Source organism: Schistocerca serialis, chromosome 4, assembly GCF_023864345.2.
Source record: "Schistocerca serialis cubense isolate TAMUIC-IGC-003099 chromosome 4, iqSchSeri2.2, whole genome shotgun sequence".
In the NCBI taxonomy this organism is placed as follows: Eukaryota; Metazoa; Arthropoda; class Insecta; order Orthoptera; family Acrididae; genus Schistocerca; species Schistocerca serialis.
Window position 1 is genome coordinate 302838343 of NC_064641.1, and position 14903 is coordinate 302853245.

General features: G+C 40.2%; 1 protein-coding gene across 4 annotated transcripts in view; it reads left to right on the forward strand.

The window, feature by feature from the left end:
• The window catches only part of LOC126473954 (protein pigeon), a 500491-nt gene that overhangs the window by 105790 nt on the left and 379798 nt on the right, over window positions 1-14903 (forward strand). For all 4 annotated transcript variants that reach the window (XM_050101320.1, XM_050101319.1, XM_050101322.1 and 1 more), the window contains exon 3: window positions 7831-7900. In XM_050101320.1, the coding sequence (XP_049957277.1) occupies window positions 7831-7900 (70 nt within the window). The remainder of the gene's footprint in view (window positions 1-7830; window positions 7901-14903) is intronic.

Consider the following 14903-nt stretch of genomic DNA (forward strand, 5'->3'; position numbering starts at 1 on the left):
CAAAGATGCTATTATCAGCACCTCACTGAGTTTGAACAGGATCATGTAATAGGGCTACAAGAAACTGCATGTTCATTCTGCAATACTACAGGGAGGCTTGGCAGGAACATAGCCTCTGTATGCCATTGCTGGCAGTGGTGATCAGGAGACTGTATGGTCGCAAGAAAATCGCTCTCTGGACGGTCATGAGGCTTACCAGAGGTAAGACTATTGTGTTCGGCATATGGCTCTGTCTCATTGTACTGCATCTGCAGCAGCAATTTGAGTAGCAGTTGGTACTACAGTGACACAACAAACTGCTGCAAATCGGTTAAGGACAACTCTGAGCCAGATGTCCCATAGCCTGCATTCCAGTGACCTCAAACCAATGCCATATGTGGCTTCAGTGGTGTCAAGCAATAACTCATTGGAGGGTGGTATGGAGGTCTGTTGTGTTTTCTGATGAAAGGTGGTTCTGCCTCAGTGCCAGTGATGGCCTTGGAGTTATGATCTAGGGTGCAATTTTGTATGACAGCAGGAGCACTCTCATGGTTTTCCTAAACACCCTGACTGCAAATTTGTACATCGGTTTAGTGATTTGACCTCTTACATTGCTAGTCATGCACTGCAGACAGTGTTCTCCTACATACCACTGTCATATCCCAACATCTGCTACAGAGTGTCTACACATTCCCTTGACATGCTCAGTCACTAGATCTGTCTCCAATAGAGCACATATGAGACATGATCAGATGACAACTCCAGTGTCATCCATAAACAGTATTAACTGTCCGTATATTGACTGACCAAATGCAACAGCCACAGAACTCCATCCCACAAACTGGCATCCTGCACCTGTATAATATAATGCATGCACATCTGCATGCTTGCATTAAACAGTCTATCAGTTACACTGATTATTAATGTACCAGCATTTCACATTTGCAGTGGCTTATCCTGCACTTACATTACCCTGTGATCTTGCTATGTTAATTAGTAAAATATGTTACCTAGACAAATTCATTACTCTACATTAATTATTTTTTGGAAAATTCAGGATGGGATGTAACAGTATTATGAGAAGGAAAGTTGCTACTCACCATATAGCGGAGATGCTGAGTCACAGATAGGCACAACAAAAAGACTCTCACAATTAAAGCTTTCAGCCATTAAGGCCTTCGTCAACAATACACACACACATACGCACGCGCGTGCACAGATTAATCTGCAGCACCTCCAGCCTCCGTCTTGCTGCCATCATTGGCTTAGAGGTCTTTGGTAACCCTGACTGTGACCTGCGAGAACCCTAAAAACAATTTCAGGTCTTGCTCTCGCATCGCCTCTCCAACCTCCACCACCAGGGTTTGTGCTTTTGGTACAACCTTCTGGTTGATCACTCTCCAGTCTTGTATCAAGACTTTTGGGTTCCAAACCCCCATTTTCCCGATCAGAGTCTTAGGGGAGACATCCTTAATGATCTTAGGTACCCATAGTGATACCTTTGTGGTCCCATATTGATACCTTTGCAATCTTAAGAAGCTCTGCTGCCATCTTGGCCAGGAGCTTCGCATCTTCCCATGGGAATATCATGAGCACCTTGTCCTTAAGCCATTCCACCATGTACACCCCTTCACAGACAAAAATGAGGGCACCACGATCCAGATAGACCCTCTTGAAGTTGGGTCCTAGACCAGTGTCCCCCCACCCCCACCCCCACCCCAAATCTTTTCAAGGAGGACCATCTGTACAAGTTCCTCCTGCTGCGAAGTGATGGCCACCAGTGGATAGCCTTCCTGGTTAACTGCCATCTTAAAAAAGTACTATAGGTCTGTTTCCCTATTTCTTGCTTCAGTTTTTTCTGGGCTCACGTATCCATGGAGGAGGGAGTCTTAGATTCCTCCCTTATCCTATCGCTACCAGTCTTCGATGTTGTGGGGGTTTGCGTATTCCATTCAACCTGAGACAGTTTTTCTTGGGGATCTTAGATTCAAGCCCCTTTAATTCCCTCCACTTGTCTTTAGGAAGCCATTCTTTCCCTTCCTTTTTCCCTGTTCCCTGAGTAGTTTCCTCCTCTGGGCCCCAGACAATTCTTTAATCTTCAACTGGTCCATCTTCTCGGTTACAGTTCCCACTTCTGGCTCAGGTCTAGACCCTGATTCAGTAGTGGGAATGCCTTCTATCGGTCCTGACACCAATGTTTGCATGTCTGAGGTCTCAGTTTGCCCCTCAGTTTGTTTTAATTTATTTTCTTTAGTCATTTCAATGCTGGTGCCATGAGATTTTGGGATCTACCTGGTCCACACCACGAATACCCCGACCGGTGTAAGGCTACTTACTCAGGGAGGTTCTCCGGTATGCCTGAGGCTCCGTTTGCGACATATATTCCCACGTGCCACACACCCCTTGGCATGGATCGCATCACACCTTGGGTTGGGAAAGGGAATTCAGTAAGGCCTAAGAGTGGATAGGGAAGATGGGACATTGTGGGACACTCTTAGTCTGATCCATCAGCTGAGGCCTTTCTGGCAGTAGGTCCTTCTACCTTTGGCACAGCCCTCAGATTCATGCGGATACGCAAGCCTCTCCACCAGCATGGATAGTGCTTTGTCAAGGTGATGTCCCCAGAGAGGAGGTTAAAGTTAGTATTGGATCCATTTTAACACAGCATTTTGATGTTAGGAGGATCACAGCAAAAATTGTGCCAAAGTTACTAACAGCTCAGCAGAAGCAACTTCATTTGGAGATGGCACAGGACATGATGGATACTGTGAAGAGTAGTCCAAATTTCTTAACACTGTGATCACTGGTAATAAGTTCTGGGTTTATGGGTGTGGCCCAGAAACAAAGTTCCAGCCATTGGAATGGAAACATCCATAATCCCAGAGATCCAAAATAGTAATGGAGGTCCGCAGCAATGTGAAAGATTTTTTTTTTTTTAAATGGCATGGTCCATCATGAGTATGCCCCAGAAGGTATTAATGTCAATAAGAAGTACTACCTAGCTGTTCTGCATTACCTTTGTGAACCAGTGAGGCATGAATAGCAGACTTGCGGCAGCAGACTGTTGGCACATTCGCCATGATTATGCACTCACTAATCATTCTCAATTAATTCAGAGTTTTCTGGTGAAACAGAATATGACTGTGGTTTTTCAGCCTCCCTGTTCCCCAGACCTAGCACTGAGTGGCTTCTGATTTTTCCCTAAACTGAAAAAGATCCTGAAAGGGATCAGATTTCGGAACAGGGAAGACATTATACCGAATTCAGCAGAGCAGCTGCGCACCGTGCTAAAAAAGGATTTTCAATGATGCTTTCAGCAGCAGCAGCAGCAGCGTTGGGAGAGGTGTGTAGAAGCTGAAAGGGACTACTTTGAAGGTGACTAGTGCCAAACAATACTCAAGCTAGGTTTCTCATTGTACCAAGTAGCTGCAGGAACATTTCCTTCCTAAGCTGCAGTAGGACTTCCATTTATTAGGTATACAGCAGAACCAACAGCTTCTGATCAGAATGTCTTACGTAATTTGCATTGATGTATCAAACAGTGAGCCTTCTCAGTAAGAGTTCTGTTCATTTGCTCTGAGACACCATTTTTTGTGAGGGGTGCATCTGATTCTAAACTCAAACTGTGTTCCTTGTTTTTCAAAAAATTGCTTCCACTCATTGAATGTAAATTCACGATTATTGTCATGCCACAATCTACTGATCTTCAAGTTGAAATGAGCTGTAGCCATGGCATGAAACATTTTCAGATAGCGAGCTACCGCCGACTTCAGTTCCAGTGCATAGGCCATTGTGAAATGTGTAAAGTCGCTTATGGTTGGTTGGTTGGTTTGGGGAAGGAGACCAGACAGCGTGGTCATCGGTCTCATCGGATTAGGGAAGGAGGGGGAAGGGAGTCGGCCGTGCCCTTTCAGAGGAACCATCCCGGCATTTGCCTGGAGTGATTTAGGGAAATCATGGAAAACCTAAATCAGGATGGCCGGATGCGGGATTGAACCGTCGTCCTTCCAAATGCGAGTCCAGTGTCTAACCACTGCGCCACCTCGCTCGGTAAAGTCGCTTATGAACATGAGCACATATGTCTTACCATCGAATGATTCTGGTGAGATTGGTCCACACAGGTCACTGTGGATCAACTCAAAGAGATCTGTTAGCATGTTTCCTTGTATGATTGTATGGTAGCTGTGATTGTTTTTGTTCAACACAATCTAACCATTGTTCCATGGAGACTGTTCAAGTGTCCAGTTCCATATCATCAACTTGTGACTGAAGGCATTTAATGTTATCATAACTAAAATGGCCTAATCTGTGGTGCTACAGTTTCACATCAGTTTAAGTCGAAGCTGCTGACAACGCTTTATGTTGCAAAAAATTTAAAACATATAGCTGAGATTCATTTCTATTTGCAATGGCAATTATTTCTTTTCCCTTTTTAATTAAACATTAAGCTTTTTTAAATTTGGTAATAAAACCAATTTTCTAATTGACAGCATATTATAATTAAGATCAGGTACAGATGAAACATCTTTGATTGTTATCCGAATTTCCTTTCCTCTTATAAGACTATGACTTTAATTTCTCATTTTACTTTAGCCTCAAGAAAATTGCCTGTCTTAGCTACTTTAACTTTAATTCGTTGTTCCAGTTTCTTTAAATGAGTGGGAGGTGTTTTATTGTTGTAGTGGCTACTTTTGCCACTGAATGTATCAGGATGACCAAGTGTAGCGGGAAGAGGTAGTGAGCCAAAAAGTTGCCCGCCGCTGGCTGGCTATGGACCCCGCGTCAGCCTCAGAGAGTCAAACCAGCGACCCGCTGTGGACTGGAACGCTGGCGCCCCATCTGCTGCTGCGTGTAGCTGGTAGTGTGACATGCCCTGCCGTCCAGGAGAGCTGCCACACTTGAATGAATCTCGTTAGAAACCTATTTATACGCGACTGTGCGCCTCTGTTTTGCCATACACGTCACTTTGTGTCACGTACTCATAACATGCTAGGTTGGCCAGTGGGCCCCTTCTGCCTGTGATTTGTGACATGCAAAACCACTATGTATACTCTTTCAGCAATTTGACGGCCCTGTGGTCTCTATTCTACTTCACAATTGTTGGTATGCGTAACTCACTGCAATCCGGCTCGCACCTGGCTGTAACTTGTGCTCAGAATATTGCACGAAACTAACTTTTCCTATCCTAGAGTGTGGTGCCGCTACACTGTTAATCAAATGTTCCATTGCTCCAGAGTCCAAGAACCAGTTTATGTTCTTGACTGATTGACTATCACTTGATGCTGCAAAACAAATACCATTTTTCTCTTTAACTTAGCCACAACCACTGAACTGCTGGTCCCTGAGTTCTGGTTTGATAACTTAACCCTGCAGTTAGCCCTTTTGCGACCAGGCTTTCCACAGCAATGATGAGTAAAGTTGAATGAGTTCCCTATTTCTTGTTTTACTGGCACCTGACAAATTTTTTCTGACACCATTGAGTCTGAAAAGCCATCAGTGGTGGTGGTGTGTCTTCATTTTTGTTTTTCCTGATGACTACCTCCCACTTTGACTCTTAATCCAGTAGCCTGTTTTTCATGAAGCTCAGCATAAATCTTTCATTGAGAGCATTTTGACTGCAGTGACCTCTAAATTGTATTCTGCAGGTATTGTTAAAAGTAGATGGCATACAATGTCTCTTTCTTTGACAGTAGCTCCAGTCATATGTAAATCTCAAATAAGTTTGTCAGAGTTAAGATAGTGATTAATTAGCACATCATTTGAAGCATTAGATTTCATAGTTAACAACTGTTTTCTCAACAGAAGTTGACTTGCAATTCCTTTTCTTTCAAACACGTAGCACAGAGATGTGCATAAATCGAAAGAGAGTGCCTTATATTTCCCATATTCCAAGTTACTATTGTCTATGCATTGAATAAGATGAGGATTAAATTTCTGATATTGTTTAGTCAGTTCAGTCAGTTGTGTTTCCTTTGCGACACACTGTGTGTCCACCTCTCCTTCAGCAAAATCCACCTTTGTGAGATAATTCACTTGCACAAATGGTAAAAGTTCCATTCCTCGAGAAGAGTTTCAATTCTGAATTTTCAGTTGCTGACATTTGTTCCATCAAATAAAGGAATACGATATTTTGCCACTTCAGTTGCCATATCAAAAATGAATGTCCACTCATGACAAGGTATTTCATTACAAATTCTATTTTAAAACAAACATGGGCCCTTAACCTGATAAATTTTCAATTTCTCACCCTTAAGTGTAACACTCATAAAATATTAAATATTATTATCAGTTGGTTTTATTAAAATTAACTGAAGACAACTGAGCACAGAGTAATGACAGCAGCAAATACTTTTTTTATCTTTGGAGTTATTTTACATAAATCACACCTATTATCATTGAAATTGGACTCTCAGAGTCACTGAATTCTTCACAGAAGTAAATATGCTTCCTGCCAATATATGTGTCAAACCTACCTTACCATTATATTTTCCAATCTATATGTAGGATTTTGCTGTTTTTTGCTTCTGGTTTCAGCCAACTTTCTGTTCTCAATACAACGTGAGCATTATCACCTTTAACAAACAGTGCCAATTCTGGGACCTTGCCATGGATGGTCTTGCAGTTTACTAATCACATTACCATCTTCCCCTTTCAACCTGCAAGGATGAATGTTCTATGAGAGAAATGTGGCTGATTTAGCTTTGATTTCGGCCAGCAGTTGATTATTGACCCAAAGGAAAAGTTCCTCTAACCTAAAAAGTGTCCATGTGTATGCCACATCTACTCTACTACCTGATTAACAGCTTACTTTGTTTACTGCAAACCTGGCATTCTGAGGGGGACACTACAATTCTCGGCCAGATAGCAGAGGTTGAGAGATCTAGACTCACGTAAGCCTATGTAGTATACCTTCAGTGGCTCTAAACCAGATATCCATAATCAACTATGGTAGGATTCTGCAGAGAGTGAGCCATGCTTGCTTCCCGTATTCTTTGTATTTTGCCATCACAACCTAGCCGACCACCTAAGAGAACTGACGGTGGCTTCAGAATCATGGCAGCAAGTGTTAATGAGCTATGGTTTGCAGCCTGTAATTTATGTTTTCCTCATAATCATTATAGTGTTGTTGTGAAAAGTACTGGCAGCCATTTTGTATCTTTCTAATTTTACAGAATTATTATGTAAGTAAGATTGACTGTACTATTTTTCCTCTTAATTTATGTTGTTTGTTTAGTTTATTTCATCCTCACTGTAAACATTCCTGGATTCAATTTGATTTCGCTATATGAAGGTCTCTTGATTTATCCTTGATTTAATCATTACTATTATTAACAGAGAGCATATTTTCCTCAATGTCTTTAAAGTTTCTATTGTAGTCTAAATAACCCAACATTAAAAAGTAGGAGGAAGACAACTTTGCTTGAAGGAGAGAGATCAGTTTTGGATGTGGCTGTACAGTCTGTAGTGGTTATTGGAATGTGCCAGTTGCAGCTATTTCTAGAATAGAACTGATTTAAATATTCATGTTGTTACTAGCCATATTAGATAAAAGGAGCATTGGTGGAATTATTAACTGTTTGTGTTTGTACAGAATGTAACTTAGAAACAAATGTCGCTATTAATCAGATGCATTCATTTTATGATCATCATCCGTTTTCAAAGAGAAACGCTAATAATTCCTTTTACTTGATAATATGTGTTTGCTCAGTGCTTTTGTATGATTTTATATTGGTGACCGTACTTCATTATTTACTTCTTCAAGTCAAGTCATATATTTGTATATTTTAATGACTTGGTAAACTGTTGGAAGGCAATATCTTATGAATCTATTTTTGTTTTTGTTTGTTGCAGGTCTTGTACATCATCAACTCTCTTGTCAATGTTGTTCAGGCATCAGTAAATGCATCAGACACATTACTGGGTAAGTGCAGAATCGAAAATACTGAACTTTCCAGAATGTGTTACTTAATTTTTGCAATATTTGCACTTAAGTTGTTTCTTTCTCTTTTACATGTTGTTGTTATTGTAGGTAATAAACATTTCTAATTTTTGTTTTCTGCCTGTCTCATTTCAATAATGATTTCTTCTTCAGCACAATTTCTGTACTTTTATTTTATAGTCAGGGAAGAGCCTACCGTTTGTGCTTGTTACATAATTAGTAATGAGTTCCTTGATTGTGTTACTCTTAATCAGTTAGTGTGCTTCTGCAAAAGCTTCTCAGTAGGTTATTTACCATTTATATATAGATGCTCATGTGTATTTTAATGTCCACCTGTTGGTTGGTCATTCTTGAAGTTTAAATCCGCTTCAAGCAGTGAATGCTAAATTTTATAATTGCCTCTGATTGACTGTGAAGGCATCAGTTGTAATCTTCTTCACTGAGTTATGCAGTATATGTTGGAACACCGTGGTTGAGTACAGCATTAAATTACTTGAATAAATATGATGCCACTTCTCATAAACTTGTGTCACATATCTTTTCATTTCAGTACAATAATCTTCCTTTAACAAATACTTAATTCTTCAAGATATGTATTGATAATGAATGTGAAAATCAGTGTGACAATTCTGAGTGACATCTCTGAATACTAATTACAATACAGTCTTTATTTGTCTTCCAAAGTGTATACAGTCATTGTTTTTGTACGGCATTTACTCTGAGATGACCCGCAGCTCCAGCATAGGCCAGTGATACACAGAGCATTGATATTATGTCTATGCAGATATTTCCTGTGACTGCTATCCCACCTTGAAGACACATATTGTTCCTGAACAAGGCTCACAACATGAAAATAAATAATATATTCTCACAGTAGTTCCACTCTCCTATATAATAATATAATTCTATCATTCATGGGTATCATTTGTCGGGAAGGCAACTATAGGGCTACACATCACTCTTTCAGAGTAATATAGTACACCACAGTATTCTGTTGATTGTATGTGACACCAGAATCCAAACACAGATCCCTCCCCTTTGTGGACATTATGCTACAAATTATACCACCCAAGATTTCTCCCAGACCAATGCACAGATTCAGCTTCTCATTAGCTCACCCCTTTTCTTTGTTCAGTTCACTTCATCATGAGGTACACTAAGGATTTGGAACAAGTTAAATGAATGTGTAAGTGAACTGAAAAGATTTATAACTTTCTCTATTTGTCAGTGTGAGTTGCTGTGAAGAAAAAATTCTACGTTAGCTCTAATGTAACAGTTAGGCACACCAATCTTCTTCCTTTGGTCATGACGAAATGTGATTGTTATTGAAAGCTACATTTTACTCCTGTCAAAGTTACTGTGTTCCTGACCATGTAGTGCAAATTGAATATGTCAGTTTAAACCACTGAAGTTAGATGAATGTGTAGTATGTTATTGGAGTATTGCTGATACATGTATACAAAAATACAAAGGCCCAAAATTTGGTTTTACCCTACATCAAGGTATTAGCTGAGGAAAATAGAGAGTAAGCAATTGATATGGAAGTTATAGCTGAAATAGGGAATTAACTCAAAACCAAAATTAACAAACACATTTTTGAAGGCTTGGACAAGAAATAAAAGGCAACAGGTAAGATTTAAATTCCAAATTGCTGAAAAAGAAAGAAAACAGTTCTCAGAGATAACAGTCAACAAGTCAGAGAGCTCATTATAGTGTAGTTTACAGTGTAATTGGAGGCTAATTGATTTGGAGAGGAGGGGGATTAGTGGGGCTAAAACAGAAAAAGAGGGAGAAGTTGTCTGAAGCAGTGAACCCAATGGGCGCTATGCAAGAGCACTTTTACTTTCAATCTCAACTCCCTGTCCTTCAACTGGCAGACCCTGCAAGACTTGGCACAAGAAATATGATCTCTCCCAACGTGGTTGGTTAGCCTCTGAAGTGTCTTCATTTACTAGCAATTATTGACACTTTTGTGAGCATTCGTGTTATGAGCATTGAACCCCAAGCCACTGCAAGTATTTTTTCCATTCCTATGTTGTAGTTTCCTCCCTGAAAACATTACTTTCCCTCTGACTTACAGTTTATCTTCTTGATTTGGACTTGGCCTCCCTGTGGACTCTAATTTTACTTGCCCTTTTCCCCTTCTCTGCCTATATTTCACTCCTTCCTATTTTGGATAACTATCATGCCAGCTCTTAGCAAGGTAGATGTTCCCCTCCTCCTTTTCATTGACACTTTGCAGTAGCTCAGGCCATAGGGGAAAGTCTCTCAATATGGCACACATCCCATTCGTTCTGCTCTTCTAACCTAAGTCTAAAGTGCCCAAAACTGCAATCGTCATCGGGGAAGGGGGGGCTGGGGGGGGGGGGGGTGCTCTAAAGTACCTGCACCATATTAACCTCCAGACAATTCAGGGATTTCACTATCAGTGCCAGAGCTGTGAACTCACGATTGATAGTTAGGAACATGTATCTGAGATATGGTAACTCTGTGTAGCAGTTTCCATGAGAGTTGTGTTACTGTAGCAGAATGGCACCAATTAGGAGAGCCCTATTTCAGAGCAGGTGACACCAAGATGGACAGATCACATTGTAAAGACTTGAACCTTGTCAAAAAACTCTCAGTAATCCAGTGGGTAAATTCATCAAAAGCTGCCAATATTTTTGTAGGTAACCGCTGTATTTCCAAGGCACTAACTGCATCCTAATTTGCTGGTACTCAACAATATAAAATCACTGTGAGTGAGGCGGCACAGACACAGACTTCCCCTGCCAAAAATAGACCATGTAATTGACACTAATGTCACTGCCAATGATAATAGAGAACAGGAGTTACATTTTCAGTAGAAAAAGAGCAGCAGCCCATACAGAATCCAAACAAATTTTTCCTTCCATATTTTGTGGTCACAAACTAATTTAATTTCAATGGATTCTGTTGTAACACAGTTGCAATAGTTGGAGCTGTAGACCAAAATTTTCATACTGTTGTACTCCATGTGCCGGCCAGTATCAGAGCAACGTTATGCAGTCACTGAGTTACTGCTGCAACTGTGTGTAACTGTATTGTTTTGTATGACACAGTTTTTAACAGTCCTGACAGTCTGGCTGATGCAAAGCTACGAATATAATGAACCTGATTGACACCTGCCTTACATAGACCTACATTATCCTTCACGGACCGTGAAAGAGCCCTGATCTTCGAGGGACGCTAGAAAGCACACTTAATTCAATAATGGCCAATCTTGTTTTTAAATGATACCTGCACAGGAAAGTTTGAATTTGACTAGACTCCCAGGTGTTTACGCATTGATGATTTTTATTATTTCTGTTGAACAAGCAGTTTAATAATTACTTTGGTACAGTGTTGAGGAGGTCCCTCTTTCTTGGCCTCCCTCATAGTGGAGGGAGAGCAAATTATCCTAATATAAAAACCAGAGAAGATACTTCATTTGATGTACAGTTATAGACTCATCTGCCTTACAAATTTCCTGTACAAGTGATATGCATTACCTCCTGCCCTGCCTGACGTCCCCATCATCAACATCTCATTGATATTTTGTCTTTCAAAGAGGCTGGAATACTATATGGCATCATCATTAGTGTTTTGTTACCACTCTACATGAGTAGACATTAGTGGCCCCCTCCCCATTTTCATCTGAAACTTTTTGTGTTATCAGTCCTTTCAAGTTGTAAGTAATCACTTCTTACTATGCTCATGTACAGTAAAATGGGATCCCCCTTCGGTTCTGTTCACAGTGCATCCCCTCTTCTTAATAGTAATCAGTTGACTGTGTGGTTTGTAGTCTGAACAACTTAATATGTTGATGATTCGTGTAGCTGTTATAGTTCTTCATATGAGTGTTGTTGATCACCATCTCCAGGGTGCCATAGTATAAATGCACACTCTTTGGTCCATACTCATGGTTTCTATTTAATCACTATCAGAATGTTGTTACATGCTTCTGTCTGCAAGTGCAGAACTGCTCATCTACACCAAGAGCTCTAACAACACTAAGATATACCTAGTTTAGTCAAGAAGTACTTTATGGGGCTAGGTTTTGGCATCAAACTAGCTGTGCTATTTCACATGTATATTATCTCCTACTGAAGTGCTAGTTAAAACTCAAAACCCTATGCTACCTGAGTAGTACCTCCAAGAGTGTGGATTGTTCCATGTTTTTATAGCTCTACAAAGTCCTTATCGTATCCTTCTTCAGTTATGGAAGTCTGGCTTACATAGTGGCTGGTCCATCAGTGCTGTGGCTCGGTCCTGATTTACCAATTTTGGATCAATCTTGATTGGTGCTTTTTAGATAAGCCCTGTTGGCAGCCTGTTGACAGAGCCAAGGGTTACTCTTTATGGATCAGACACCAACAGCTTGTACTTAACTGTGTTTTGCATGTCCATCATCATCTGGAGTATCCAAATCACTGAATTCTTCCCCCAGCTAGAGGATACAAGTGCCACAAAAGTGAACCCAGTCTACCCTTGCCACTCATTGATGCTGACTTCATGTGTGTGGTAATGGGATATTGATGAGATCCTTATAGACTCCAAAACAGAAGAGATAGAGAAGATCCAATGGAGAGCAGCACGCTTCGTTACAGGATCATTTAGTAATTGCGAAAGTGTTACGGAGATGATAGATAAGCTCCAGTGGAAGGCTCTGCAGGAGAGACGCTCAGTAGCTCGGTACGGGCTTTTGTTAAAGTTTCGAGAACATACCTTCACTGAAGAGTCAAGCAGTATATTGCTCCCTCCTACGTATATCTCACGAAGAGACCATGAGAATAAAATCAAAGAGATTAGATCCCACACAGAAGCATACCGACAATCCTTCTTTCCACGAACAATACGAGACTGGAATAGAAGGGAGAACCAATATAGGTACTCTCCGCCACACACCGTCAGGTGGCTTGCGGAGCATGGATATAGATGTAGATGTAGAACTCAGAAAAGGCTTACTTGAAGTCCAGTTAGCTAAGGAAGCTACCAAGAAAGACACTGGAAATAAAGATGCCAGGACCTGACCTGCAGATGACACTATTGTCAACTCATGGAGGTATGTCATGGCCACCATAAATAAATTATGTACTATAAAAAGCATCCATAATTATATGACAGTATTTCTTTTGAGCATCTCAATAAGAATGTACAATTTTCTTACACCCTTGTTTTGGCCTGTGTTCACATCCTTAGAAAAGTTGCTCCCTCACTGCATTTGTGACATCCACATCAGTTGCACATTTCTTGTTAGTGTATCACAGTTTTGTTGCTACATTGTGAACCATGAAAACAAGCTAACTCACTAAATTTAGTCTTAGCTGATGACGGCCAAGCAGCAAATCACTGCAGCTGGTAAACCTGCCTGAATCCATATTGATTGTTTTTTTTAAGCTTTTGAACTTCCTGTTCTTTTTATCAAGGTACTTTTTTAATTCGTAATGCAATTTAATAGATTTGACCAACTTATCAGCTGGGGGTTGCCAATTGGATGTGGAAGGTGTGGCTCATGCCGTACTGCAAGCCCTGGGGGGGACTCTGCTGCTTACAGACAACATATCTCGACCACCTCACTGTATTTTATTCTCCTTTCACAGCTGTTTTACTGTTACTCATCTTTTACTTGTTTCATCATTTTAAAAGAACCCATTAAGTGTCAGTTTGGCTGATTGCAGTGTTTCTTCTAAGAGGAACCTTACTTGATATAAAACCATAGGATGAAAGTACCAATGACCCTATAGTTTGTTCCCATTATCTGCATCGATCATATCCAGCTCCTTTCCCTGACTTGCTCTCTGCTCTTTCTCTTACTGCTTTCACAAAACAGGCTGGCTCTTCTTCACTTTAGCATCTTTTATTTTATTCATATTCCCTATACTTTTTCCGCTGATCTCATCTTGTAGAAGGTGCAATACCTAGGTCTTCCTTCAGTTTTCGTCATCTGTCCTGGGATTTTTACCTCAAGGTAATTACTTATCAGCCCATGTTTTTTATGTAAATATAAAATTTTTATGTTTGAATTTCATTTATTCATTAGATTGATAGTCATGGTATTGGTGTAAATTGTTTAGATTTGCAAGTTATGTTATTGGCACTTTTGATTTAATACTTAGGCTGTAGTCAAAGCACAGAAGTATGTTCATTACACTACATTTAGTATGCCTAGTGTTGCCTTCCATCGACTGCTCCAGGTACTTTTTGTTTTGCACATTTTTTTAATGTCCTCACAGTTCTTAAAATAAAATTCTTTTCCATAACCAACACCAGAATTATCTGAAGACAGTTCATAGATATGTTGATATCTGACAAATCATTTACAAACTTGCAGCATGCTGTATGTAAAAACTAGGTCTGCAACTTGTCTTACAACTGAAATAAATGGTTGTAGCTCCATCATAAGTTGCAATGAGAAGTACCTATTTTTTATGTCATGATAGTGACCAGTTTCAGACACCAGTGACCATTTTTGAACCATCCATGCTGTAAGTGTGACAAATACAGGCAGTAGCCCATGTACAGAAACTGCCCACACAGTAATCAAAGCAGAACACACCCAACTTAACAACGGCAAAATATTCCATGTAGGATGGACATTAGAATTCTCTAATATCCATCCTATGCGGTGTATTTTCCTTTTGTTAAATTGGCCATAGACCGCTTTGATTACTGCAGGGGCACAATCTTTACATGGGTTGTCATCTGTATTTGTGATGCTTACAGCATGGATGGTTTGAAAATGGTTACAGGTGTCCAAAACTAGTCCCCACCATCAAGAAATAAAAAATAGATCCTTCTCAATCAACTTATGACAGAGCTACAACCATTTATTGCAAATCATGTACGTGTGACAAAGAGCAGCAATTCCATTACACTTCCTTGAGGCATGTCTGATGTTACATTCATGTCTCCACCTAGGACAACAAACAGAATCGGCTAATAATCCTCTGCTATCTCCGCTCATATTTTGAATGCATGTGTCTTG